This window comes from Coregonus lavaretus (assembly GCF_964263955.1).
Source record: "Coregonus lavaretus genome assembly, chromosome: 37".
Lineage (NCBI taxonomy): Eukaryota > Metazoa > Chordata > Actinopteri > Salmoniformes > Salmonidae > Coregonus > Coregonus lavaretus.
The window spans coordinates 26,723,021-26,747,417 of record NC_140024.1 but is presented as its reverse complement, the minus strand read 5'-3'; the positions used below and the strand labels follow the sequence as shown (position 1 = coordinate 26,747,417).

The 24,397-nt window shown below is 43.2% G+C and overlaps 3 protein-coding genes across 7 annotated transcripts; 1 reads left to right on the top strand and 2 right to left on the bottom strand.

The window, feature by feature from the left end:
* Positions 1-4,811, top strand: mtfmt (mitochondrial methionyl-tRNA formyltransferase). The gene is made up of 9 exons (XM_084154636.1): positions 1-510; positions 709-906; positions 1,268-1,390; positions 2,628-2,730; positions 2,984-3,059; positions 3,222-3,313; positions 3,554-3,632; positions 3,911-3,984; positions 4,173-4,811. Exons 1-9 carry the CDS (start codon positions 254-256, stop codon positions 4,374-4,376), a joined length of 1,206 nt encoding a protein of 401 aa, XP_084010762.1. The 5' UTR covers positions 1-253; the 3' UTR covers positions 4,377-4,811.
* Positions 3,882-14,069, bottom strand: LOC311111793 (uncharacterized protein). Of its 3 annotated transcripts, XR_014610791.1 has the most exons (13): positions 13,843-14,069; positions 13,604-13,692; positions 13,207-13,325; positions 12,625-12,727; positions 12,257-12,354; positions 11,850-11,999; positions 7,467-7,634; positions 6,841-6,910; positions 6,460-6,538; positions 6,008-6,161; positions 5,650-5,754; positions 5,199-5,290; positions 3,882-4,292 (listed from the first exon to the last, which is right to left on the bottom strand). XR_014610791.1 is itself a non-coding variant. In XM_084154634.1 (12 exons), the coding sequence occupies exons 1-12, from the start codon at positions 13,947-13,949 to the stop codon at positions 5,258-5,260; spliced, it is 1,275 nt and encodes a 424-aa protein (XP_084010760.1). In that variant the 5' UTR covers positions 13,950-14,064; the 3' UTR covers positions 4,761-5,257. The 3 variants fall into 3 exon arrangements, 2 of the variants coding, with proteins under 2 accessions (XP_084010760.1, XP_084010761.1); XM_084154634.1 differs by lacking the exon at positions 3,882-4,292 and having other exon boundaries at positions 4,761-5,290; positions 13,843-14,064; XM_084154635.1 differs by lacking the exons at positions 3,882-4,292; positions 7,467-7,634 and having other exon boundaries at positions 4,761-5,290; positions 13,843-14,064.
* A 666-nt stretch (positions 14,070-14,735) lies between these two features.
* On the bottom strand, positions 14,736-24,370 carry prc1b (protein regulator of cytokinesis 1b). 3 transcript variants are annotated; one of them, XM_084153935.1, is made up of 15 exons: positions 24,222-24,345; positions 23,578-23,710; positions 23,109-23,231; positions 22,314-22,547; positions 21,686-21,856; positions 21,177-21,326; positions 20,588-20,735; positions 20,206-20,342; positions 19,272-19,367; positions 18,925-19,071; positions 18,461-18,571; positions 18,095-18,208; positions 16,389-16,577; positions 16,222-16,262; positions 15,029-15,571 (listed from the first exon to the last, which is right to left on the bottom strand). In XM_084153935.1, exons 1-15 carry the CDS (start codon positions 24,230-24,232, stop codon positions 15,523-15,525), a joined length of 1,854 nt encoding a protein of 617 aa, XP_084010061.1. In that variant the 5' UTR covers positions 24,233-24,345; the 3' UTR covers positions 15,029-15,522. The 3 variants fall into 3 exon arrangements, with proteins under 3 accessions (XP_084010062.1, XP_084010061.1, XP_084010063.1); XM_084153936.1 differs by lacking the exon at positions 16,222-16,262 and having other exon boundaries at positions 14,736-15,571; positions 24,222-24,370; XM_084153937.1 differs by lacking the exon at positions 16,222-16,262 and having other exon boundaries at positions 16,466-16,577.
* Positions 24,371-24,397: the final 27 nt, after the last annotated feature.

Here is a 24,397-nt window from a genome sequence, read left to right as displayed (position 1 = left end):
ATGTCACGAAAAAACATGGCGGCGCCCGTAGGTAGAAATACCTTAACGTTATAGCTGACATGAATCAAGCTAAATGTTGGACAATATTCATTAACGCTAAAGGTAAGCGTGTCACACGAATACATCTTAATTCTAGAAGTGCCCTCGTGTAATTGTCGAGCTTGTCTTGACGAATAAACTAGCCATATTGGAGTCGAGCATTGCTAGCTAATTTTAACACATTGGTAGATGCCCGCCCGACAAATGACTGAAGATGTGGAACAATGTCAAGGCAAAAGTAGTGGGTCTGAAAATACTGCATGGCGTTTGCAATTATTGCACCCAGAGGCATGCATCTGTTGGAGTGTGGGTCAAAAGAACGCCGGAGAAACATAGACGTTGTGGACAAATCCCTGGCAAGACCCGCCTACTTGTGACTAGGAACTACTCAACAGAACCACCTTGGAGGGTCCTTTTCTTTGGGACGGATGATTTTGCTGTAGAATCCCTCAAGCTGCTCTCTGCATCTAGGTATGACACCCACAACCATTTCCATGCCAGTGAGCAAAGAGGAGAGATTCTTTGCAGTGAGTAACTTTAGCCTGGTCCCATATCTGTTTGTGCTGCTTCATAAGAGTTGGAGCGACAGTCCGAACAGATCTGGGACCAGGCTAGAGTAACTCCTTCTTGTGGCCTAATGTCAGTTGTCTGCTGTTTTAATTTTTGCAGGGAGTCCAATGACCGTGTTGTGGAGTCACTTGAGGTTGTCACACTATCCAATGACGTCCCTGTGAAGAAGTTTGCTGATCAAAACAAACTGCCCGTTCATGTCTGGCCTCTCAGGGATCTTCAAGGGCGGTTCGATGTCGGGGTGGTGGTGTCATTTGGCTGCTTGCTTCGGGAAGGACTTATCAACCAGTTTCCATGGTGAGTAACTTCTCTGAAAGTGACTCATGCAATACAAGTGTAACATTATAGCTTGTGTCCCTGTCTGCCCCGAGCTGGGTGCCAACCAGGGACCTGCACACAACACTCTGACTCTCCACCAAAATAAGCATTGTCAATACCACTGGCCCAGAATGTCTCAGGGTGGGCGGGCGACATCACTTGCTCCATGGTAGCTACTAGTACACAGCCAACTACCTAGTGGTTCCATATCAGCTATACAAGCAGCAGACTCCCCAAGAAGTGTCAATCTTATGAACACCTCCAAGAGTCAAACCCTGATTGTGTCCAATCTGTTTGATTGTGAGAGTTGCGGCATGTGTGTCGGTTGACTCTATTCCAGTGGGATCCTGAATGTCCACCCCAGCCTTCTCCCCAGATGGCGCGGCCCCGCCCCAGTGTTCCACACCATCCTACACGGAGACACTGTCACCGGGGTTACCGTCATGCAGATACGACCAAAGAGGTAGGCTAACGTGACCCAGAGCTACTTTCTGTCCCCTCCCCCTTCCTTTTCCCTCTCTCTTTCCTCATGGTGCTGAGGGAGGAAGGGGAAGCCATGAAAGGGACCAGTCATCTACCAGCAACATGGACCTACTATTGACAAGCAAAACTGAGGGATGACATTAGCAGATGTTTGTTTGTTTGTTCAAATGCATATTTAGGGCTGGTTTCCCAACCTAATCCTGGACTGAAAAGCCCTTTTAATGGTGATTCCCCATAGAGCATGTGTTATAGTCCTGTACAGGACGGCTTTATCTGGGTCCAGGAAACTGGACCATAAAGTCTCCAGAGGCCACCAGATTGCAATAGGAATATATATATAATAGTGTACTCTACTACCGTATTCACTGTCAACGCGCATACTGCTATTCCTCAAGTCAAAGATCCTTTGAACCTTTGTGCCTCAGTGTATCTCTGGTCTCTGTGTTACAGTAAACCTCAGTGTGTCTCTGTGTTAGAGTAAACCTCAGTGTGTCTCTGTGTTACAGTAAACCTCAGTGTGTCTCTGTGTTACAGTAAACCTCAGTGTATCTCTGTTTCAGTAAACCTGTGTGTCTGTGTTAGAGTAAACCTCAGTGTGTCTCTGTGTTACAGTAAACCTCAGTGTGTCTCTGTGTTACAGTAAACCTCAGTGTGTCTCTGTTTCAGTAAACCTGTGTGTCTGTGTTAGAGTAAACCTCAGTGTGTCTCTGTGTTACAGTAAACCTCAGTGTATCTCTGTTTCAGTAAACCTGTGTGTCTGTGTTAGAGTAAACCTCAGTGTGTCTCTGTGTTACAGTAAACCTCAGTGTGTCTCTGTGTTACAGTAAACCTCAGTGTGTCTCTGTGTTACAGTAAACCTCAGTGTGTCTCTGTGTTACAGTAAACCTCAGTGTGTCTCTGTGTTACAGTAAACCTCAGTGTGTCTCTGTGTTACAGTAAACCTCAGTGTGTCTCTGTGTTACAGTAAACCTCAGTGTGTCTCTGTGTTACAGTAAACCTCAGTGTGTCTCTGTGTTACAGTAAACCTCAGTGTGTCTCTGTGTTACAGTAAACCTCAGTGTGTCTCTGTGTTACAGTAAACCTCAGTGTGTCTCTGTGTTACAGTAAACCTCAGTGTATCTCTGTGTTACAGTAAACCTGTGTGTCTCTGTATTACAGTAAACCTCAGTGTGTATGTGTTACAGGACATCTCAGTGTGTCTCTTGTCACTGTTACAGGTTTGATGTGGGTCCCATTCTTCACCAGGAGATCTACCAGGTCCCAGACAACTTCACAGCTGACCAGCTAGGAGCTACTCTGGCCACCAAGGGAGCCCAGCTTGTGAGTGCACTTCACACTGTTTGTGTACTTATGACACCCTATTCCCATACAGTGCACTATGTGGCTCTGGTGGTCAAATGTAGTGCACTACATGGGTAATAGGGTGTGATTTGAGCTCACTCATTTGAGACCTACAACCACAGAGCTCAATCCATTTTAACAAAGGCTTGTCAGAAACCACTCATGGTTAATGTAAGCCCTCTTATATGTGAGCCTAGAGTGTAATGCAAGATTATTGTTTTTGCTTGAACAGTTGATTGACACATTAAGGACCCTTCCAGAGAGAATCACAAACCGAAGAGAGCAAGCTAAAGATGGTGCCACGTTAGGTAAGAACATTTATTTACTCAACCAGACGTTTGATGCTAGTAGTAATTACAATTTGAATGGTACACAATCAGCAAGAATTGCAACTTACAGGAGGGTGAAAGCTGTGTGTACTTTCTAAGCATCCATTCATGCCTCAGCTTACAGTTGACTCTTCTCAACAGCCCCTAAAATCAGCACATCGATGAGCTGGATCATATGGGAGGAACAAACCTGTGTCCAGATCGACTGCCTGTTTCGTGCCATCGCATCCCGGGTAAGAATAAGACAGCAGTCATGTTCAGTTGGCACGAAACTAGAAAAGTCTGAAAACACTTTGAAACGTAAAACTATAGTGAGCATTCTTATTGGGTGAGTTCACGCCGTTCCTCACCTGTTTCAAGAGGATTTTCTAATTTTGTGCATACTATATATGACCTTGATTTACTGTGACCGGCCTCTAAACACACATTGTCCAGGAGTGTTAAAACAATGCTCTCCTCTTCTCTCCCATTAGATCCCATTGAGAACCATTTGGATGGGCAAGACCATAAAGCTGCTGGACTTTGCTGGCAAATGCAACATTTCACTATCAGGTAATTTCCTCTTTTAACCATGACTTGATCATCTTCCCTTTTTCCCAACACTGCTTGGTAGTAGATGGTGGTTGACTCAGTCAGCTAGTTCAATCAGCATGCTGTAAGTAGATGTGTGGATCGGCAGCAGTATTACTGCTTGTTTCCACACACTGCAAAGACAATCACTGTCTGGTAACATCCGTTTGAATATTTTCAGTGTTTCAGGTTGAGAAATGTTGTGATTGTTTTAATGACAGGTCGAGGGTTGAGAAATGTTGTGATTGTTTTAATGACAGGTCGAGGGTGGATACCTGTGCCAGGATCTATGAGTTATCAGAAAGAGTCCAACACCTTGGCTGTCTGTTGTAGGGTGCGTGAGCCAGGCTTTTCATCCTTGACACTTTCCATGGTTTACTATTATGTCAAAACACTGTCATTTTTATCTTATTGAAATATGTCTAATATTAATGAAAAGTAATTTGCATAATACAAATAATTAATTTAATGGATCCCATAATAAAATGATGACAACCACTTTGTGTGTGTTCGGTGATCTAGGATGGCTGGGTGGGATTCAAGGCGGTGATGCTGAAGAAGAGACTGTCAGCAGCAGACTTCTACAACGGATATCTCCATCAGAGCTTCCAGAACAGATCTGGCCCTCCCAAGCAGGAGTGCCTGTTCCACAGCAACAGAGACAGAACTGAATTACATTCAGCTGGAGAGGAGAACTCATTGACACAGCAACACACTGTGCATTAAAACATCATGTGGTAATTGAACACAAAACAACAACCTACTTGAATGTTATTTGATTAGATACATTTCCTAAAAGTAAAATAAAATAAAAAAGGATCTATACTTGTCTGTTTTAAGACAACATATTTAAGAGTACTTAAGACAAGGGTAGTGTTCAGCAGGTACACCGTAGCAAAACGTTTTGAAACAGAAACAAAACATTTACATTTCAGTCCAGGTAGTACCCTCTGTTTCAAAAACATTTTCTCCTGTTTTACGCCTACTGGAAACTATTTCCTGAACCTATGGAACACATGATATACATGAATGTAATAATAATAATAGTGATATCATGGAGTGGCTGATGTGCGTGAGTAGTTTGTGTTGTCCAATGAAAAACCCTCAAACCACCAAAATAACAGAGTTGTATTTGCATAAATAAACATTTACAAAAGTGTACTCTGAGATATTCACAAGGTTCTGTTGCCTTTGTCATTTGCTCTATGACATCATTCTTAACCATCCATTCCCTCATTACCATATAATGCATTGGACTTTGTAATATTTATATCACAGTTGTAGTAATGTAGAGATGGTGGGGTCTGTTTTAGAGATGTATTCTTCCCAGGGGAGTAAATGGTGCCGTTCCAGTCCGACTACATTGCAGTCGCGCTGCACAAATGAACCAATGATCGAATGCCACGTCATCTACATTGGGGTCAGATATTAGATTGCAATACCACATTGATACGGCCACTGACAGGTTAAAGTTTAAACCTTTATAATAGTAACAGTTTGACCTTTATCCAGGCGTTATGAGATTTGGTGTGCAACTGCTTCACCCACCCGCTGGGACGCGGCAATTGTGTTTGTCACAGCATGCTGGTCTCGGGGGACGTTGTCTGTCAACTGGGAGGCTTTACAAGAGGCACATACCACTATGGAAGAGAGAAAGTATAGAATTGTAGCATTTCACTGGGACTAAGTTTTAAACAAAACATTGAAGGAAATTGATTTATTCACTTAACTTGATAACGTGGGAGTGAATTAGACCAGTGTTTTCCAACCCTCTCCAGGAGGATTAAATTATTATTTTTTGCACTGCTGATTCAACTAATCAAGTGCTTGATAGGCTAATTAGTTCATTAGTGATAAGGTTGTATCAGTTAAATGCTAGAACCAGAATGTCTGGTGGTTAAGAGAGGGTTGGGAAACACTGAATTAGACTACATGTTTCCTTTGAGTCATAAAGCTAGCTGCCGTTAGCTAGTGTGAATGTGTCAGGGTGTCATCATACCTCCTGTGTCATCCCTGCTGTCTTCCTACCCTCTGTGTTAAAAGGAGGCTTCAGGTAACCTTTGAAGTGCTGCTTCACCAAGTCATGGAAAGTAGATAAGCAATCCTAAAAAGAACATCAGGAAAGCTGAACATTAGCTACCAAAGTGTAGTCCACCTTTGGATGTAAAGTTAGATGAGGCACAGCTGCAGCAACGATGGTGGATGTGTAACCAGGCCATGATTTACTACATTTACCATAAACCCAATTGTAATGTGGCAGTGATTTCTTCAACAATGTGCGTTATAAAGAGGCAACTATTTATGTACTACTCAGTTTACTAAACTGTAGTTCAATAATTGCCTCCTTAAAGCCATACCCGTTCTTCCTGTGAACAGATGTAGGTGAACCAGCGGAGCCCGGCGGCCACGTGAGTGATCTCATCCTGGTAGATAACCTCCAGCACCTCCACAGAGCTGCAGTCCCCCTGGGCAGCGAAGCGGGACAAGGTCTGGGGATGCACATCCAGGCCTCTTGGGGGAGGAGAGAGAGAGACAGAGAGAGAGAGAGAGAGGGAGTTAGGTAGCAGTACTTTCCCAGAGCCCAGTTGATTGGAAAAGCCAAGAATTTCACCAAGTTTTTGTTTTAGCCGCCCTGTGGTTATTTGTGGCCAAGAATGTGTCCGATTTCTCAGACCTATCCAGACCTTTCAGATAATGTGAACACCATGGGTGTATTAGAAGATGTGTCAAGGTAATAGGGACCATGTTTCCACTGCACTGATAACATAGTCATATTCTGATAGTGCTGTAATTCAGGTGAATGCTGTACCTGGCTTCATGTACCATATGCACAATGGCTAGCCTCGCCAGCAGGTCGTGGGACGTATCCGTTGCTGACTGCCACAGTCCTGTATAGACAAGAGCGGAGGTTGCTTAACTTACACCGGCTGCACTGAAAATGTCATGTCTTTTTTCATAAAACCAACTGTGATGATATTAAAAGTCAGTTAGGCCAGGATTCAATCGGATCTGCATTATAGCATGTTTGATACTTCAAAGTGAATTTCCTGACTGAGCCAACATATGCAGTGTTTACTGTGAATTGGATCTCCACCAACGCGGGAACATTGCCTTTCCAAAGACGCATTGTCTACAAAAGAGATCGGATTGAATCTCGGCCTTAGTCTGGAGAACCCAGCAAACCACCCACCATTATGAACAGGTAACGCGCCAAAGAAGCTGTCGAGTTCTGTGATCCTCGTCTCTAGTAAGTGATAATGCTGTTGAACAGAGTACAAATGAATTGTAATACTAGGGTAGCAGTCCATCCACTACTCCCAACTGATACAGTATTACCACTTGTTATCCTCCTTGAGGAACACTGTCTTGCAGTATTATACCAATATAAACATACTAAATATGTTTATATTGGTAGCTTAGTGGGTAAGAGCGTTGTGCCAGTAACCGAAAGGTCGCTGGTTCTAATCCCCGAGCCGACTAGGTGAAAAATCTGTCGATGTGCCCTTAAGCAAGGCACTTAACCCTAATTGCTGATGTAAGTCGCTCTGGATAAGAGCGTCTGCTAAAATGACTAAAATGTAAAAATGTAAATATTTGGACTACCAATATCTGAAGTATAGACATTTGAACAACACACATACAATTACAACAGATGTGCATCATTATTAAAGGACTGGTCCACTTTTTGGTTTCAGCTTGTTTTCAAAAATAAGCTGAAACTTCAGAAAGTGAACTATCCTTTTAAAACAACACGTAACATAGCACATTAATTAGATATATGTGATTCATCGAGGCCAGTGTTGTTAGGACACTGACCTTGGCCTCGTCTCCAGCCACTTTGACAAAGTCGCTGAAGAACTGGCGGGGAAGGGGCTCTCCAGTGTCCAGTCTGACCGCTGAGAAGCGAGCAATGATGTCCCAGGACAGGTCTATAGCCCACTGCTCTATGTTAGCCAGGGAGTGGAGGAGGGCTATCCTGCTAGCCTGGTCAGACACATAGTAAACACATACACTCATATCAACCATCATTGATGAAGCATGGAATGTTGCAGTTCTATAGCCTCGTCCCATACTGTATGTGCTAATGCCATGACAACGAACAAAAGAAGAGTTTGCTACAACAACACATCCTCAAGAACTTTTACAGATGTACCATCAAGAGCATCTTGACTGGCTGCATCACCGCCTGGTATGGCAACTGCACCGCCCTCGACCGCAAGGCTCTACATAGGGTGGCGCGGACAGCCCAGCACATCACTGGGGGCGAGCTCCCAGCCATTCAGGACATTTATACCAGGAGGTGTCTGAGGAAGGCCTGAAAAATTGCCAAAGACTCCAGTTACCCCAGCCATGGACTGTTCTCTCCACTACCGTCTGGCAGGCGGTACCGGAGCATCAAGACCAATGGCATCAGACAGATTCTATCCCAAAGCAATAAGACTGTTAAACAGCTAATCAATGGCTGCCCACCTTCCAACGGACTATCTGCACTGACTCTATGCACACTCACAGGTCTCTACTCACACATTCACACACACTCTCACATACTGAAGCCCACACATCACACATTCACCATATCTTTTTTATCCTGCTGACAGTCACTTTTACCCCTGCTTACACATCTAGCTCAACTACTCCAGTATCCCTACACATTGAAATGATGGTGCTGGTACTGATCCTGTATAGAGTTTACATTCTCCGGTTTTTCTTGTGTTTTTCCTTCATATTATTTCTCTTACCATTGATATTGAATACTGCATTGTTGGGAAAGAGCTTGCAAGTAAGCATTTCACTGTACTGTTTTATAGTCCCATGTAGCTCAGTTGCACTTGCAACACCATGGTTGTGGGTTCGATCCCTAAACCATTTCCCATGCATTGTCAATGGGGTTTCTAAACCAACCCGGATGTAATATATTTTGTTAGATACTACTGCACTGTTGGAGCTAGGAACACCAGCATTTCGCTACACCCGCAGAAGTCTCCTGAGTGGCGCAGTGGCACTGTATCGCAGTGCTAGCTGTGCCACTAGAGATCCTGGTTCGAATCCAGGCTCTGTCGTAGCCGGCCGCGACCGGGAGACCCATGGGGCGGCGCACAATTGGCCCAGCGTTGTCCAGGGAGGGGGGAGGGAATGGCCGGCAGGGAGGTAGCTCAGTTGGTAGAGCATGGCATTTGCAACACCAGGGTCGTGGGTTCGATTCCAGTATGAAAAAATAAAAAATGAATAAAAAATAAAAAAATTATGCACTCACTAACTGTAAGTCGCTCTGGATAAGAGTGTCTGCTAAATGACAAAAAAAAAAAAATATATATATATATATATATATATATATATATATATATATATATATATATATATATATATATATATATATATATATATATATATATATATATATATATATATTTTGTTAGATACTACTGCACTGTTGGAGCTAGGAACACCAGCATTTCGCTACACCTGCAATAACATCTGCTAAATATGTGTATGTGACCAATACAATTTGATTTGATTTTTTACACCTGTTGTATCCTGTGCAAATAAACGTGTACTATTTTATTGCGACAGTGGGTAGTTAGCATGCCCATTTTGGTAATCTAGGGGTTGTGTAGTTCAATACTGGCATGGGATATGTTCCCTCCTTTTTCTCAACAGTACCATTACCTGTGTCTATTGTCATTCAGTCATGTTTGGTCTTCTATTTGTTAGGCTACATGATTGATTGATGTGATTTATTTAAGTGTCATACACCTACTGGTGCCCAGCCCACATGGGCTTACAAGAAACTACTAAACACAGCACAATTTTCCTTGTACTCAAAACAAAATAACATTGTACAAATGATATGCATATCCTGTACAATAATCATGGCAAGTAAAGCTACCATCTAGCCCCACTACACAAACAGTACAGCTACCATCTAGCCCCACTACACAAACAGTACAGCTACCATCTAGCCCCACTACACAAACAGTACAGCTACCATCTAGCCCCACTACACAAACAGTACAGATACCATCTAGCCCCACTACACAAACAGTACAGCTACCATCTAGCCCCACTACACAAACAGTACAGCTACCATCTAGCCCCACTACACAAACAGTACAGCTACCATCTAGCCCCACTACACAAACAGTACAGCTACCATCTAGCCCCACTACACAAACAGTACAGCTACCATCTAGCCCCACTACACAAACAGTACAGCTACCATCTAGCCCCACTACACAAACAGTACAGCTACCATCTAGCCCCACTACACAAACAGTACAGCTACCATCTAGCCCCACTACACAAACAGTACAGCTACCATCTAGCCCCACTACACAAACAGTACAGCTACCATCTAGCCCCACTACACAAACAGTACAGCTACCATCTAGCCCCACTACACAAACAGTACAGCTACCATCTAGCCCCACTACACAAACAGTACAGCTACCATCTAGCCCCACTACACAAACAGTACAGCTACCATCTAGCCCCACTACACAAACAGTACAGCTACCATCTAGCCCCACTACACAAACAGTACAGCTACCATCTAGCCCCACTACACAAACAGTACAGCTACCATCTAGCCCCACTACACAAACAGTACAGATACCATCTAGCCCCACTACACAAACAGTACAGATACCATCTAGCCCCACTACACAAACAGTACAGCTACCATCTAACCCCACTACACAAACAGTACAGCTACCATCTAGCCCCACTACACAAACAGTACAGCTACCATCTAGCCCCACTACACAAACAGTACCGCTACCATCTAGCCCCACTACACAAACAGTACAGCTACCATCTAGCCCCACTACACAAACAGTACCGCTACCATCTAGCCCCACTACACAAACAGTACAGCTACCATCTAGCCCCACTACACAAACAGTACAGATACCATCTAGCCCCACTACACAAACAGTACAGCTACCATCTAGCCCCACTACACAAACAGTACAGCTACCATCTAGCCCCACTACACAAACAGTACATTTACATTACATTTACATTTTAGTCATTTAGCAGACGCTCTTAACCAGAGCGACTTACAGGAGCAATTAGGGTTAAGTGCCTTGCTCAAGGGCACATTAACGTCATTTAGCAGACGCTCTTAGCCAGAGCGACTCACAAATTGGTGCGTTCACCCTATAGCCAGTGGGATAACCACTTTACAATTTGGGGGGGGGGGGGGGGGGGGTTAGAAGGAATACTTTATCCTATCCCAGGTATTCCTTAAAGAGGTGGGGTTTCAAATGTCTCCGGAAGGTGGTGAGTGACTCCGCTGTCCTGGCGTCGTGAGGGAGCTTGTTCCACCATTGGGGTGCCAGAGCAGCGAACAGTTTTGACTGGGCTGAGCGGGAGCTGTGCTTCCGCAGAGGAAGGGGAGCCAGCAGGCCAGAGGTGGATGAACGCAATGTCCTCGTTTGGGTGTAGGGACTGATCAGAGCCTGAAGGTACAGAGGTGCCGTTCCCCTCACTGCTCCATAGGCAAGCACCATGGCAAGCACCATGGTCTTGTAGCGGATGCATGTACATTTCTCCTTCTCCTCCAGGCATTGTAAACAAACTGAGCAATCTCAAACACCCTGTCTGGAACAAAATTCAAGCCTCTGCTTGTCCATTAACCAGAATACTTCAGGGTTAGCACCATACATTTTTTTTTACAGAAAATAACATGTCTCAGATCGTCATACAAAGGGCCCAAAAACACTAAATGGATTTTGTTTTTTGATTTCCCAACACAGTAGGGAAATTCTCTCCTCTTCAGGCACTCTGTTAAATCTACCCGTCTCTAAGCCAGAGGGTGAGTGCCGGATGTGAGTTGTGAACAAACTGACCTTTGGCTTTTTGTTAGGTTCAGGCGGACATATAGTTCAGGGATATAGTTCTCTTTGATGACAGTATGTTCTAAGTTTTTAGGTTTAAACCAAATATCAGCTGCCCATTTTTCCTTGTGGATCAGAAAAAGCTTGTCCTTGATTTGGTTTTATGCTAACAGGGGTTTCCTCATTGCATTACTGTGATTACCTCCCCTCTTGATCTAATATGGTACAGTTAATGAGACTAATCCCTCTATAGTTCAATGGGATTTTAGGCTTGTTTTTTGAGGATTTCAGAGATTCCGGACTTGTTAGTTCATACTTCCAACCTGTCTGAGTGATTAGAGGGTGTTGTTAACACACTGACCTGTGTGCCACCTTTGCCACGCTTGATTTTGCCCGGCTGCAGCACGGTCAGGTTCTCCTTCCTGTTGGGCTGGACAGGTGGAGTAGCCTGACCCACCTCTGTTATCTCCCCACTGTTCCATCTCGCCTGGACCTGCAGCGTCATGGCTACCTGCAGGGATTGGATCAAAGTCAGTGAGCCAGTGAGATATGCAGGGTTGAACAAATCTCAGGCACCTGCGATAACATCTGCAAATCTGTGTACGCGACCAGAAACTATTTTTGTATGTTTTGCCATGGAAAGTCCAGGTAGTCTCCACCTGTTTCAGTCATTTTTTTTCTTCATTTGGTGCCTAATGAACACAACCCAACACTCCATTCCCTCCCAGTTTAACACTTCATGTGGTGGTTAGTGTGAATGGGGCTTGCCTTCTCTTTGGGGTCCGGTGTGCACAGGATCTTTGTAGCCCAGACGCACAGTGTGTCCTCAGAGGGTGATGGCTCGACATCATCTGCTGACAATGTGCCTGAGCCAAAAAGAGATCTCTTATAAATGTACTTAATATCATTCAAAGCTTTGCCAGAACAAAATATCTTAGCTACTAGCCTGCTCCCAGATCTGTGTGTGTTCTTGCCGGCTTATCGTCAAGCCAACATGTTTGGCATGACAATTCCATAAGGAGATGGCAAGAGTGCAGAAACAGACTGTCACCCAGGCTACAGTACTTTCCTTTATGTAATTGTCAAAAAGAACGTTGATTGGTGTACATTGTTCATTAGGTATACTATCACCTTACCATTAGATGTTGTGTCTGTCTCTGGGATGGGACTTAGACACAGCTCATTCTGTGTGTTGATATAAATCATGTCTTGGACAACTCTGACCTCATACACCTGGTTCTGTAGACAGAAAAACAAACGTTCCTTTTAGTCTACTTGTATTATTGATTAATAAGCTTATGTTATTCAATGACCAAATTCTAATAAAACATACATTGCCTAGTGAATGTCTTCACACCCCTTGCAAAGTTGTCACATTTAGATGCCTTATTTAAATATAAAAGGGATTCAATTAGATTGTTTTATCCACACAACCTACTCCACATTCTCAAAGTGAAAGAAAAATTACAGAATTTGTTAAAAATGTGTTAAAAAAAATAAAATATGTATTGATTGTCTCAGGGGTGTGAGTACTTTCTCTAAGCAACTCCAAATCCCTGTCTCTTACCCCTAAGGACACCCGTAAATGCCACATTGACTCCTGTATGATGCCAATGGTGGTAATACATATCAACCTTCCCTTTATCACATGGTTACAGGAAACCTATATTTAGAATACTATGAATAAATAGGCTCTGTTGGAGGCCATCTCTCTCTACCTGTAGTCCCATGGAAGAGGCACCGGTCTCCAGGCAGAAGTCAAAGTGATGCCAGGGACAGACCAGTACCCTCTTCCCATCTCCCAGGTCCTCGATGTCACCGAGGTCAAGAGGGCCTCCTACGCGAAGACGGTGGTTGTAATGATGAAAGACATCATAGTATGGTGACTATGATAATTTTTTTCTTATAGCATACTCTCATTCTGTCGGAGCTAGAAGCACAAGCATTTCGCGACACATCCTATAACATCTGCTAAACACGTGTATGTGACAAAAGTTATTTGATTTATCCTATAGCCATTTTGTCACGTAGTTGTTTATGAATTAATCATCATAACAGCAAGCTACCATACCATAGTGCTGAGTGATTAATGGCATGCCATCAATTAGGCTATACCTTCATGGGGACAGGATGAATCCATAGCCCAGAATCTGTCATCTTCTGTGTGAACCAGGACAATGTGTTCACCATCCTCAGAGTACAGCCTTGGGGAAACGTAGAGAAGTCATGCACCAAGTTAGACCATCTTTTCAGAAAAGGCAAGGGCAGCTAATGTGTATAAACCATATACATTAGGTGGGATAAACACAGTTAGTTAGCTAGCTGCTGCTATTCTAGCTAATTGGACTGCTTACTTTGTGCATGGTGAGTCAAAATCACACTTCTTTCCTACACATTGCCAGTTTCCGTCTTTGACAATTTCTCTTAATGCGGCGACTAAATCCTCCTCGAAGTGATCCATTTAAAATATACGATGCAGAAAATAGTAGTAAGAGTAATGTTGTGAATAACTAGCTTGCTACTGCTGCCGATGTGTGGCAGATTTCAAAACCAAAATCTTTCAACCGGATGTTGATACTCCAAGAATTCTGTCCGACCTAAAACCACTAAGGTTTCACAAGAACCTAAAACATATCCGAGAAGAACCTTTGACAGGCTATGCAAAAAGATAACACTTGAGACAAAGAATGAATGCATAGAAATGTATTTGTTGATTAGACAAGATTTAGAATGACAATTAATCCATCTTCTCATTTTGATATGGTTGATTATATAAAACATTATATATTTTAACGAAATTACAACACATTCTCCATTCAGGCTGCAAGGGTGTCGAGTTCCTCCTTAACTTAATTTATTGGCGCTAATGGAGGGGGGGAACAGGGAAAGTATGTGTACTTGCTTTATGAAACACAATTTTCCACCACCATGCTAGGGTGGCTAATGCGCGTTCAAGTCATGTTGGAAACTCTGAAATGTTCCACTTGCTAACCTAGGCGGAAGAGTCGGATCCCGAGTTTCCAACTTGGGAGGTACCAGAATCAACCAAAAGGAAGCTTTACGCAAATAACTTTTGTTCATTTTAAGTCAGGGGTCCCGAGTTTGCGACATGACTGGAACGCAGCATAAAAAATATGCATATCGCCTTTAGCCATTTAGGTTGCAGCAGTCTGTTGTTTACCGCTGGCTGAAGAAGGGGACGCAATATCAGGAAGTAGCACCATGAAACACGCACATTTTCATTTTTGAATGGAGAATGTTTTATGTACGAACCGGCCACTGGCGTATAGCCAGCTGCAAACAATGCCTTTGGACATTAACGACTCAATATCGCCATCTGCTGGCATTTGGGCTAGAGAACAATATGATTGATATGATCGACATTGTTTCTCAAAATTGCTAGGAGGAACACACAGACTGCAGGCATTCAATGTCAGTGAAACTGAACTGAATTGTAAAAACATCTACATAAAAATGCAGTGACCTACATACATAGAAAATCTACAGTTGCGAAAAAAAAGTGATGACGGCGCATAACTTATGAGTGTAAAAGAAAACTATTTAATATACAATAGAAAACATGTGCAAAATATTCATGATCAGTATGCTTCGAGTATAATAAAATAGTGAAAGTCTGGATTGAAGGAAAGTACGAACGCTGGCTACCCCCAAGCCTCTTTCAGCAAAACCATTTGGAGCACGAGACACAGGCAATACTATCTGCTCCATCTTAAATACAAGGAACATACTCATCCGTGCTATTTTAAAACTTTAAAAATTGTTTGTTACAATATGATACATTTCATAACATGACCTTAAATGTTTTTTTATTCCAAACACTTACATAGTTTACACAACATATATATATTATTACCTTAATTTACATAGGCACGCAGACAACAATAAAAACAAAAAGGTAGTGATCCACTTTAAGATGAGAGCTGGTGGGGACTTAATGATGCAGGATGTCATTCAACCAACAGCGTCATTGTTTAGTGTAGGGGGGGGGGGTCAAAGGTGAGTGATGGTGGAGTTCAGTATGTCTGGCTTGCTCTTGGTGTTAGAGGCCTTGGAGAGGTCTCGCTGTGGACAGAGGTACAGAGATCAGGATAGATATTCCCTTCCCACCCAACATCAACAGGGTAGTGTTCAGTAGGAACAAAACATTTAAAAAATGATACAAAACAGAGTATAAATGGAGAGGTACGGTCTAAACTTGTCCAATTAGAAAATGCCAATTTTCGTTGCAAAACATTTTGCTATGGCATATCCTAATGAACATGACCAAGGTGCAGAGGTAACAAATTGAGTAGCGACAAATAGCATTGGACACTACCTCCGTTTTAATTTGACAGTAAACAAACACAAATCTAGAAAATATGCAATTCTGGTAATTGCAGATTTCCCAAATACATTTTCATTCAAAAGGCAGAAACAATCACAAAGTGACAGCCAGAGAAAGACTGAAGAAAGGGTATTAGGAGTTTGGTTATAAAAAGGTTACATTAGTAAATAGTCAGCGACACAGCCTAGCCTGAGAGCCCTCAAGAGAGGGTTTAGAAGGACACATTAACAAGAGAGGGTACACTACTGTTACCTGTGAACATAATCAGGGATGAAGCATTTAAGAATGTATAATGCTTAGTGGTTAATGACATGCATATATTTGGATGCAGGAATAATGATTTGATGTGTATGGTTTTAGTTTAGGCAGTTCACACATTCAAACAAACCTTGATTGAACTGATTCGATTACTGTGTTGATTAAGCCAGTCTAAAAACAGAATACAGTTATCAATTAGTCACAATTCTCCACTTAAAACCCCTCTCATGGCTAGACTGTGTGTTGCTGCAGAGAATCAGTAAATGTGGAAAAGAACACAGAAAAAACACAATTTACCGCAAACTCTGAATAAGTGCTGGCGACAGAGTTAATGCTGAAGTTATGCTGCGGACTAGCCAGGGTTTTAAACCCACCGCTCTGAAGAGGGACTCCAAGTCCGGTCACCTGGCCCATGTTCTCCTTGTTGCGCTCCTGCAGTCCCGCGAGGGGGGGCTTACCGCGACCCGGGGTCCGTACTGATGGGACCTGGATGGGGGAGAACACAGAGAAAAAGGTGGATGAGGAGAAAAGGTAGCCTGGAATCCAAACTGATATGTTCCATTTCACCATCACGTCAACAATGGTGAAACGGAGCATCAGTTTGGATTCCAGGCTTGGGAACAGAAAACGCAACGGATGGTTTGCTTTGAGTGAATGTCAGGGTTTGGCCAAAGATGAGCATGTTACCCATACCAAATGGCTGGTCTAAATTGAGAAAAGTAATACTGAACAAAAATATAAAACGCAACATGTAAAGTGTTGGTCCCATGTTTCATGAGCTGAAATAAAAGATCCCAGAAATGTTCCATATGCAAAAAGCTTATTTCTCTAAAGAAATTGTCACAACACAATGCCACAGATGTCTCAAGTTTTGAGCAATTGGCACACTGATTGCAGGAATGTCCACCAGAGCTGTTTCCAGAGAATTGAATGTTAATGTCGCTACCATAAGCCTCCAACATCGTTTTAGAGAATTTGGCAGTACGTCCAACCGGCCTCACAACCGCAGACCACGTGTAACCACGCCAGCCCAGGACCTCCACATCCGGCTTTTTCACCTGTGGGATTGTCTGAGGCCAGCCACTCGGACAGCTGATAAACTGTGAGTTTGCACAACCAAAATTTCTGCACAAACTGTCAGAAACCGTCTCAGGGAAGCTCATCTGTGTGCTCGTCGTCCTCACCAGGGTCTTGAACTAACTGTAGTTCGGCATCGAAACCGACTTCATTGGGCAAATGCTCACCTTCGATGGCCACTGGCACGCTGGAGAAGTGTGCTCTTCACGGATGAATCCCGGTTTCAACTATACCGGGCAGATGGCGTTGTGTGTGCGAGCAGATTGCTGATGTCAATATTGTGATCAGAGTGTCTCATGGAGGCGGTGGGGTTATGGTATGGGCAGGCATGAGCTACAGACAACAAACAGAATTGCATTTTATCAATGGAAATTTGAATGCAGAGATACCGTGACGAGATCCTGAGGCCCATTGTAGTGCCATTCATCTGCCGCCATCACCTAATGTTTCAGCAAGATAATGTCGCAAGAATCTGTACACAATTCCTGGAAGCTGAAAATATCCCAGTTCTTCCATGGACTGCATACTCACCAGACATGTCACCCATTGAGCATGTTTGGGATGCTCTGGATCGACGTGTACGACAGCGTGTTCCAGCTCCCACCAATATCCAGCAACTTAAAATTGCACAGCCATTGAAAAGGAGTGGGACAACCTTCCACAGGCCACAATCAGCCTGATCAACTCTATGCAAAATAAATGTATCGCGCTGCATGAGGCAAATGGTGGTCACACCTGATACGGACTGTTTTTCTAAGGTATCTGTATTCCCAGTCATGTGAAATCCATAGATTAGTGCCTAATGAATTTATTTCAATTGACTGATTTCCTTATATGAACTGTAACTCGGTAAAATCTTTGAAATTGTTACATTTATATATATATTTTCAGTGTAGTTAGTTATTGTGCAAACATGCTGCGCTGACCTTGTTGACTGAGTGAGGGGGGCGGGAGGGTGAGTGGCAGACAGTTCCGCCATAGGCTGAGCGTATGGTGCTGTTAGAGTTGGCACTAGAGAGGCTGGAGGTGGTGCCATTGAGCTGGAGAGAACGCACAGACAGAGAGTTAGTTAGTGATGCCAACAGCCCATGTAATTAATGCCCAATGAATTAAACACAAGCCAGTGATTGTGTTAGCCTGGGTTCCAGTCTTGTTTCTGCTTTAGCCACCTTTGTCATAAAAACATATGCAGTCCAGAAACAGACTCGATACCCAGGCTAAGATTGGGCCATGCAATTGTTACATGAGTATGAAGGCTAGAAAGAGCAGCAGCAAAGTTATTGAAGTGGTACCTTTCGTGCTTTGGTGGGGGTAGCAGTGCCGAGGAATCGCCGTTTGGTCGGTGTCCGGACAGCTGTCCCATACAGCATATCCACCTCAATCTGCTTGCTCTTTTTCAGTTGCTGATACAATGAAAAATATTAACGATATAAATCAAAGTATTGTAATCTCAGAGTTTAATAAAGTAAACTTTTAGCTACACAGCACTAAGCCTAACTTGAGACAAGAGTGTAACAAATTATGATCGTGCATCTCTCTCGTGGACATCAATACATGATTTACATTAAAGTACAAGTTGCGCTCAATGGCCCGGTTTCCCAGATCCAAATGAAACCTAATCATGGACTGAAAAACACTTCTCCTTTGGTCATGCTTCTTAGTCCAGGACTAGGTTTAATCTGGGTCCAGGAAAGAGGACCAAGACTGTATCTCTCAAATTAGGATTCTGCCCTCAAATGAGTAGCTAGGTCTTTACCCTCTCCAGTTTCTCATTCTCTTTCTCGATGCGGTGCAACTCCCACTGCTCCTCCACAAACTGCATGAACTTCTGTCCATTCACCAGGAACTCCCTGGCCTGCTCCTGCTCCCACACATCAATCTGAGCCTTCAGCTTCTTCTCAAGCTGGACAAACAAAACACAAATATAGGGATATAGCCAAGCCTTTTACAGTATAGTATGTGTTTATATAGTATAGCATTATGTACGGCTGCTCAAGAAAAACTCAGAGCCTTGTCATGTTTGTATGTACTAGTATGTACAGTAGCTACCCACCTAACAAGGGAAAAATACAGACTCCTGTCGTCTTTTTCAAAATTAGTTACCTTGGGCAGGCTTTTGTGGAGCTCGGCTTTCTGTTTCTCCTCTTTGAGCAGATTCCCTCCTCTGTTGGTGAACCTGGAGGGGTCTGTGGCTTTTTTCTGTGGGGATAAAAGGAAATGCCAAGGGTTAAAACCCCCTAAGGTCGATGTCCGCGCCCCTGTGGAAATATAATTAGCATAATACAAAAATCCCCATAAAAATCTGTCAGTTTAAGCTAGCGACATCTGTTTTATTTGCATGGGATGCATCTCAATCCACCGCATCCGCCTATGTAACACTTCCGCATTTGGGGTGAAAGGTGACAGAGCTAGAGCGGTGTTTGTCAGACCATGAGACATCCCGAAAATCGGTCTTCGCACAAAATCGTATGTAGCGTCCAAACAGTTTTGCCTACAAACTATCATGATATTTCAGGTTAAATAAATGTTACAAATATTTTAATTTTTACAAATGTTTCCTGATCATTCTTATATCTCTGACACTTCAGAACAAACTTCCTTTAGATGTATTTGGGGGACTAGCTATTGTTCCATGTAGTGAATTTGTCATTCAATGCGTTTGTATGGGCTAATAGCAGTAAGGCCAAACAATTTTTATTTTAGATAAGTCAAGGGAGCTTAAAATTGTATGTTATTTAACTTAAATTGTTTGGATGAAACAACATCCTAGGTAATTCGAAAATAAGCAAAAACCTTTTTTTAAAGTGAACTATCCATTGAAAGCCCACTTAAAAAAATATATAATTGCACTTGTCTTTTCTTACTAGCACTGACTTTGCTGGTAAGGTCTTTATTGAGAAAAATGTACTAACTACGACTGTGATATGTGGTTGTCTCACCTGGCTATCTTAAGATGAATGCACTAACTGCAAGTCTCTCTGGATAAGAGCGTCTGCTATATGACTAAACTGCTTATTGGTGCTTCGCCACAGCTAACCTCTAGTTCCAGGAAGAGTCTCCAGCTCTCCTCCCAGCGGTGAACCCCTTCAAACAGCTCCTTGTGTTCCTCATAGTGCTGCTTCAGCCTCAGGATCTCAGCGTCGTGCAGCCCCAACAGCTCCTCTGTAAAATCATCTGAAGGAGGGAAAAACAAATCATTCATTTATTATTAAAATCAGGAAGTCACATTGAGAAAAATATTGCCTTTTTAAAAGGGAAAACTAAATGCATGGGTATGTGATGCACCAGGTATGTGATTAATAAGTTAACAATTCTAAAACACACTGTTCACTAGAAAGACTTCTCGGAGTCTTCATTCATTGATTGGTCTACCAAAGCTTGTGTTGTACCTGTAATCCAAACCCTAAAACCCAACTTACCGCTATAATAGGGCACAAAGGCCTGTCGCTGGTCGCTGCTGAAGAAGCATTTCTCCCAGAGCACTGCGATCTCTGAGCGGATGGCCTCAGTTACGTTACGCATGTTCAGTAGTTTGAGCTCCACCAGTCGCCTGCCCTCTGCTTCTAACTGAGGTGTGAAAAAGAAGAGAGAACAATTTGGTTCTTTGGTTCTAACATTCTCTTGATTAATAGACAGACTTTGTTTAGAAACAGCTTTAGAATGCCAGATACAGACTACTGGAGACAATGATGACTAGCCAGAGGGGTATACATACTACAAAGCAGGATCAATGAGATAGCCAGCAAACTTTAAATAAACAACAAACAACTACTGACTTTCTGGATCATTAACAAAGCTAAACTTAGATGTGTGTTTTAAGTTGTTGAGTCAATTAGACCATGTCCATTTCAAGCTTATCTTTCAGAAATAAAAATAAACCGTTATTTCAGAATATTTAGGCAAGTAAGGGGCATGGTCAAAATGGGCCCATTAGGCTCTGGTCAAAATAAGTGCACTAGAAAGGGATTAGGGTGCCATTTGGGACATAAGCTAAGAGTTTTCACTAACAGCATCCAGGTTCTTCTTCTTGGAGACGACCATGTGCTCTGAGAAGAGCTCTCTCTCCTCCTGGGGCACCTGCAGTCTGTCCCACAGCTCCTGGATCTTCTCCCTGTGAGCCTCACACACCGCCTGGTTCTCTGCCTTCCTCTCCTCCAGCTAGACAGAACAACAGACACAGGGGACGGTTAGTAAAGGAGCACTACGGAAATGGGCATGTTCCAGGATGTCTGTATTGTCTTTACGTGGGACGCGACTGCAATAAAGAAGACCTGGAACACGGCCAATGAGAGATATTAGCAACAAAATGCAAATTAAGATATTTAGATAATCTATAGTGAAGTGATAATGAACTGATATAGTATTGTTGAAACGTAATGTGTGTAGGTCGACTGTTGTTGTTGTACTGTGGTGGTGAGCAGATCGACTGTTCACTTTGCACAGACATTGCAAAGTATCGCTCAAACTAAAGCATTCACTATCATCTCATAAACAAATTTGATTAATTCCATTTTCACTTGGCCGAGGAGGAGTTTGAGCGAGGCGATGTTGTCTTTGGACAGGCAGAAGGCCTCCTGGTCCTCGCAGACTATGTCCTTCTCGAAGCTGGTCTCTGGCAGCTGATCAAGGTCGTCCATGCACAAGATGATCTGCCTCTTGATGCCCACAAACTCAGCGTGCCGCCGCTCCTGCCCACAGACCGAGAGACATGCCGTTAGGGATCTCCTCAAATGTGTATATTAGTTTACATCAGTGTTTTTCCTCAATATTATTTTCCCTAAGGTGAGGCGCAGAATCAATGGCCAACCTTTTTTTGGCATTACTACAACCAATTCAACTAATCGTGCCTCTAGATTAAAGACAGAGATTAGTTGAATCAGCAAATAAGTGCTGGGTTCTCCAGGAGCAGGGTTGGTGAAGTATGCACCATCATTCAGATCTAGGTTCAAATAATATGTTTTCTTTCAAATCCTTTGAGCATTTGATTAAGCCTGCGTGATGTATCACATTGGATTTGCTCCTTTGGGACTATTCCATTAGTTCCATTGCGCCAGGTAAGCTCAATCAAGTGCAGCTACATTTATTTTTTACAAATAATACTGGTATGCGAACCCAGCTCTGCTTTTATTACAAATCCCTATCCACCTTCTCTGCGGTCTGGCTGGCGATGTGCTGGCGGAAGCCGTCCAGCTGCTCCAGGGAGGGCACAGCGTTGGGGTCGAGGGCGTAGGGCTCTGAACACAGAGTGTCACACAGGTCTTGGTCGCACTCTGTCAAAGCCTTGAGCTGCTGCATCCTCTGGGTCCGCTCCTTCACCAACCCCTCCACCTGGGTCCGGATCTCCTTCTCCTGCTGCAGCATGGTGACGCCCCGCTCCTCCTGGTGAGAGAAAAGGTGTTGGGTGAAGTTGCCCCTAGGCACTGCATTTCCCCCACTAATGGTTAAGTTGAGGATTGGAGAGGGGGAAACTGATCCCAGATCTGTACCCAGGGAAGGCACCAGGGTTGGGGTTAATGCCATTTCAATTTTGAGTATTCAGGGTAAAAAAAAAAATCAGTTTACTTCCTGAATTGACCCCAACCCTGGAAGGCACAGGCAGAATGTTTCTCCAAAGAAATCTTCAAAATCGAAAATGGACTTCCCCAGAGGCATCATCTAAACAGTCTGGAATGGCCTCATTCCCTTATTTTCCGTAATAGCCCTTTTTTTCCTCCATCCACTGATCTCCAAGAAATGGACAGCAATAAGTCCATAAATCCTCATAGCGCTTTATCCTAGAAATAGAATTACTAGAAAGGACAAAGCCAATCAGACCATGGTAATTTGAGTGGGACATTGAGTTGAATGGGAATGTCCGTTCTAGTCATATTTCTATGATTTATGTCATTAGCATACTAGTATAACTTTGCAGACCTTGTTAGAAACTGTTAGGATGCTTACCTCAAACGGGGGTAGCTGCAGTTCCAAGCACAGCTTATCCAATTGTTTGCGACAGGCTTCGATGCTGCTCAACAGTCTGGTCCTAAGAGACTCCTCCTCTGTTATCATCATGTCTAACAAACCCTGTGAGAGATGTGCAGAAATGACTAGTCAGTCCACATATAGGAACGAATCCATAGTTAAAGAGTGTAGCTGGTTCTTGAATTAGCTACTTCTAGAAATCTCACATTTCGCAGACTAAATAGATCACACATATTCCCTAGCAACACTTACACACCCCTCAAAAGTAGGTTAGCTAGCCACTGTACTAGCTCTTCACCAGGGCGTCGAGCCGCACTAACGTCCTGGACCAGAGGTAGCTAGTTAACTAGCTACAGCAGGTGCACAGACAGGTGTCACGGCTTTGAGAATGTTGTTCCTTGGAGAATAATTACACTCTATGCTTGAGTGTCAATTTGTTTTGACTCACCTTGATGTGATTCTTGACCACATTGGTTCTCTGTAGTCTCTGGTCTTCTGGAATTCCTATCTCTTCCCAGATGTCCTTTAGGTGGCAGAGAGCTTTATTCAGGCAAGCCACTGACTCGGCTGCGAGCACCTCACTGGAATGGGCCGGGGACATATATAAAAGGTTACATTTTTGGACTGGCATGACTAGCTAACGTTACTTGACTTTGCTGGACTGCTGCAACTTGCAACGACAAGGGGCAGCATTGTAGCAATAATGTTAACGTTAGTGTCAATGTCGTCCTGCTATTGTAATTGATCAGTCTTTGAATTGGTAGCACACTAGCAGTCAATCCATTCAACTGTGCAGGCACACCCAATCGTTAACTGTTACAGTACTACAGTAACGTAAGCTAACGAGCTCGCAGCCGAGTCTGTCTTGCCTAACGTTAGTCACTCCTGGCAAATTGACATTAACGTTAGCTAACATTTTTATAAAACTGATCAGTAATCTTGCAGTCTTATTTCTAGATAGGTAACTAGTTTTAGCTAGCTAGCTATAACGTTAGTCACAAAACACTGCTGTTCTGTCAGTTAAGTTAGCTAGCTTGACATTTCAATTCTGCATGCCAAATGCAAGACTTTTTACAAATACAATTCACTTGCCTCTTCCTCATCGCGAAGTCCCAGTAATTTTTAAGTCAGTTGTGTTGTAACTAGCAGCAAAACTGCTCATAAATCCTGAGCGCGGTGTCCTTCAGCCTTGCCTGTGTTAAGTCTCTCTCAAGCCGTTTCTGACCGATTCAAAAATATGCATCAAAACGTGGTCTTGTCCCTCATTG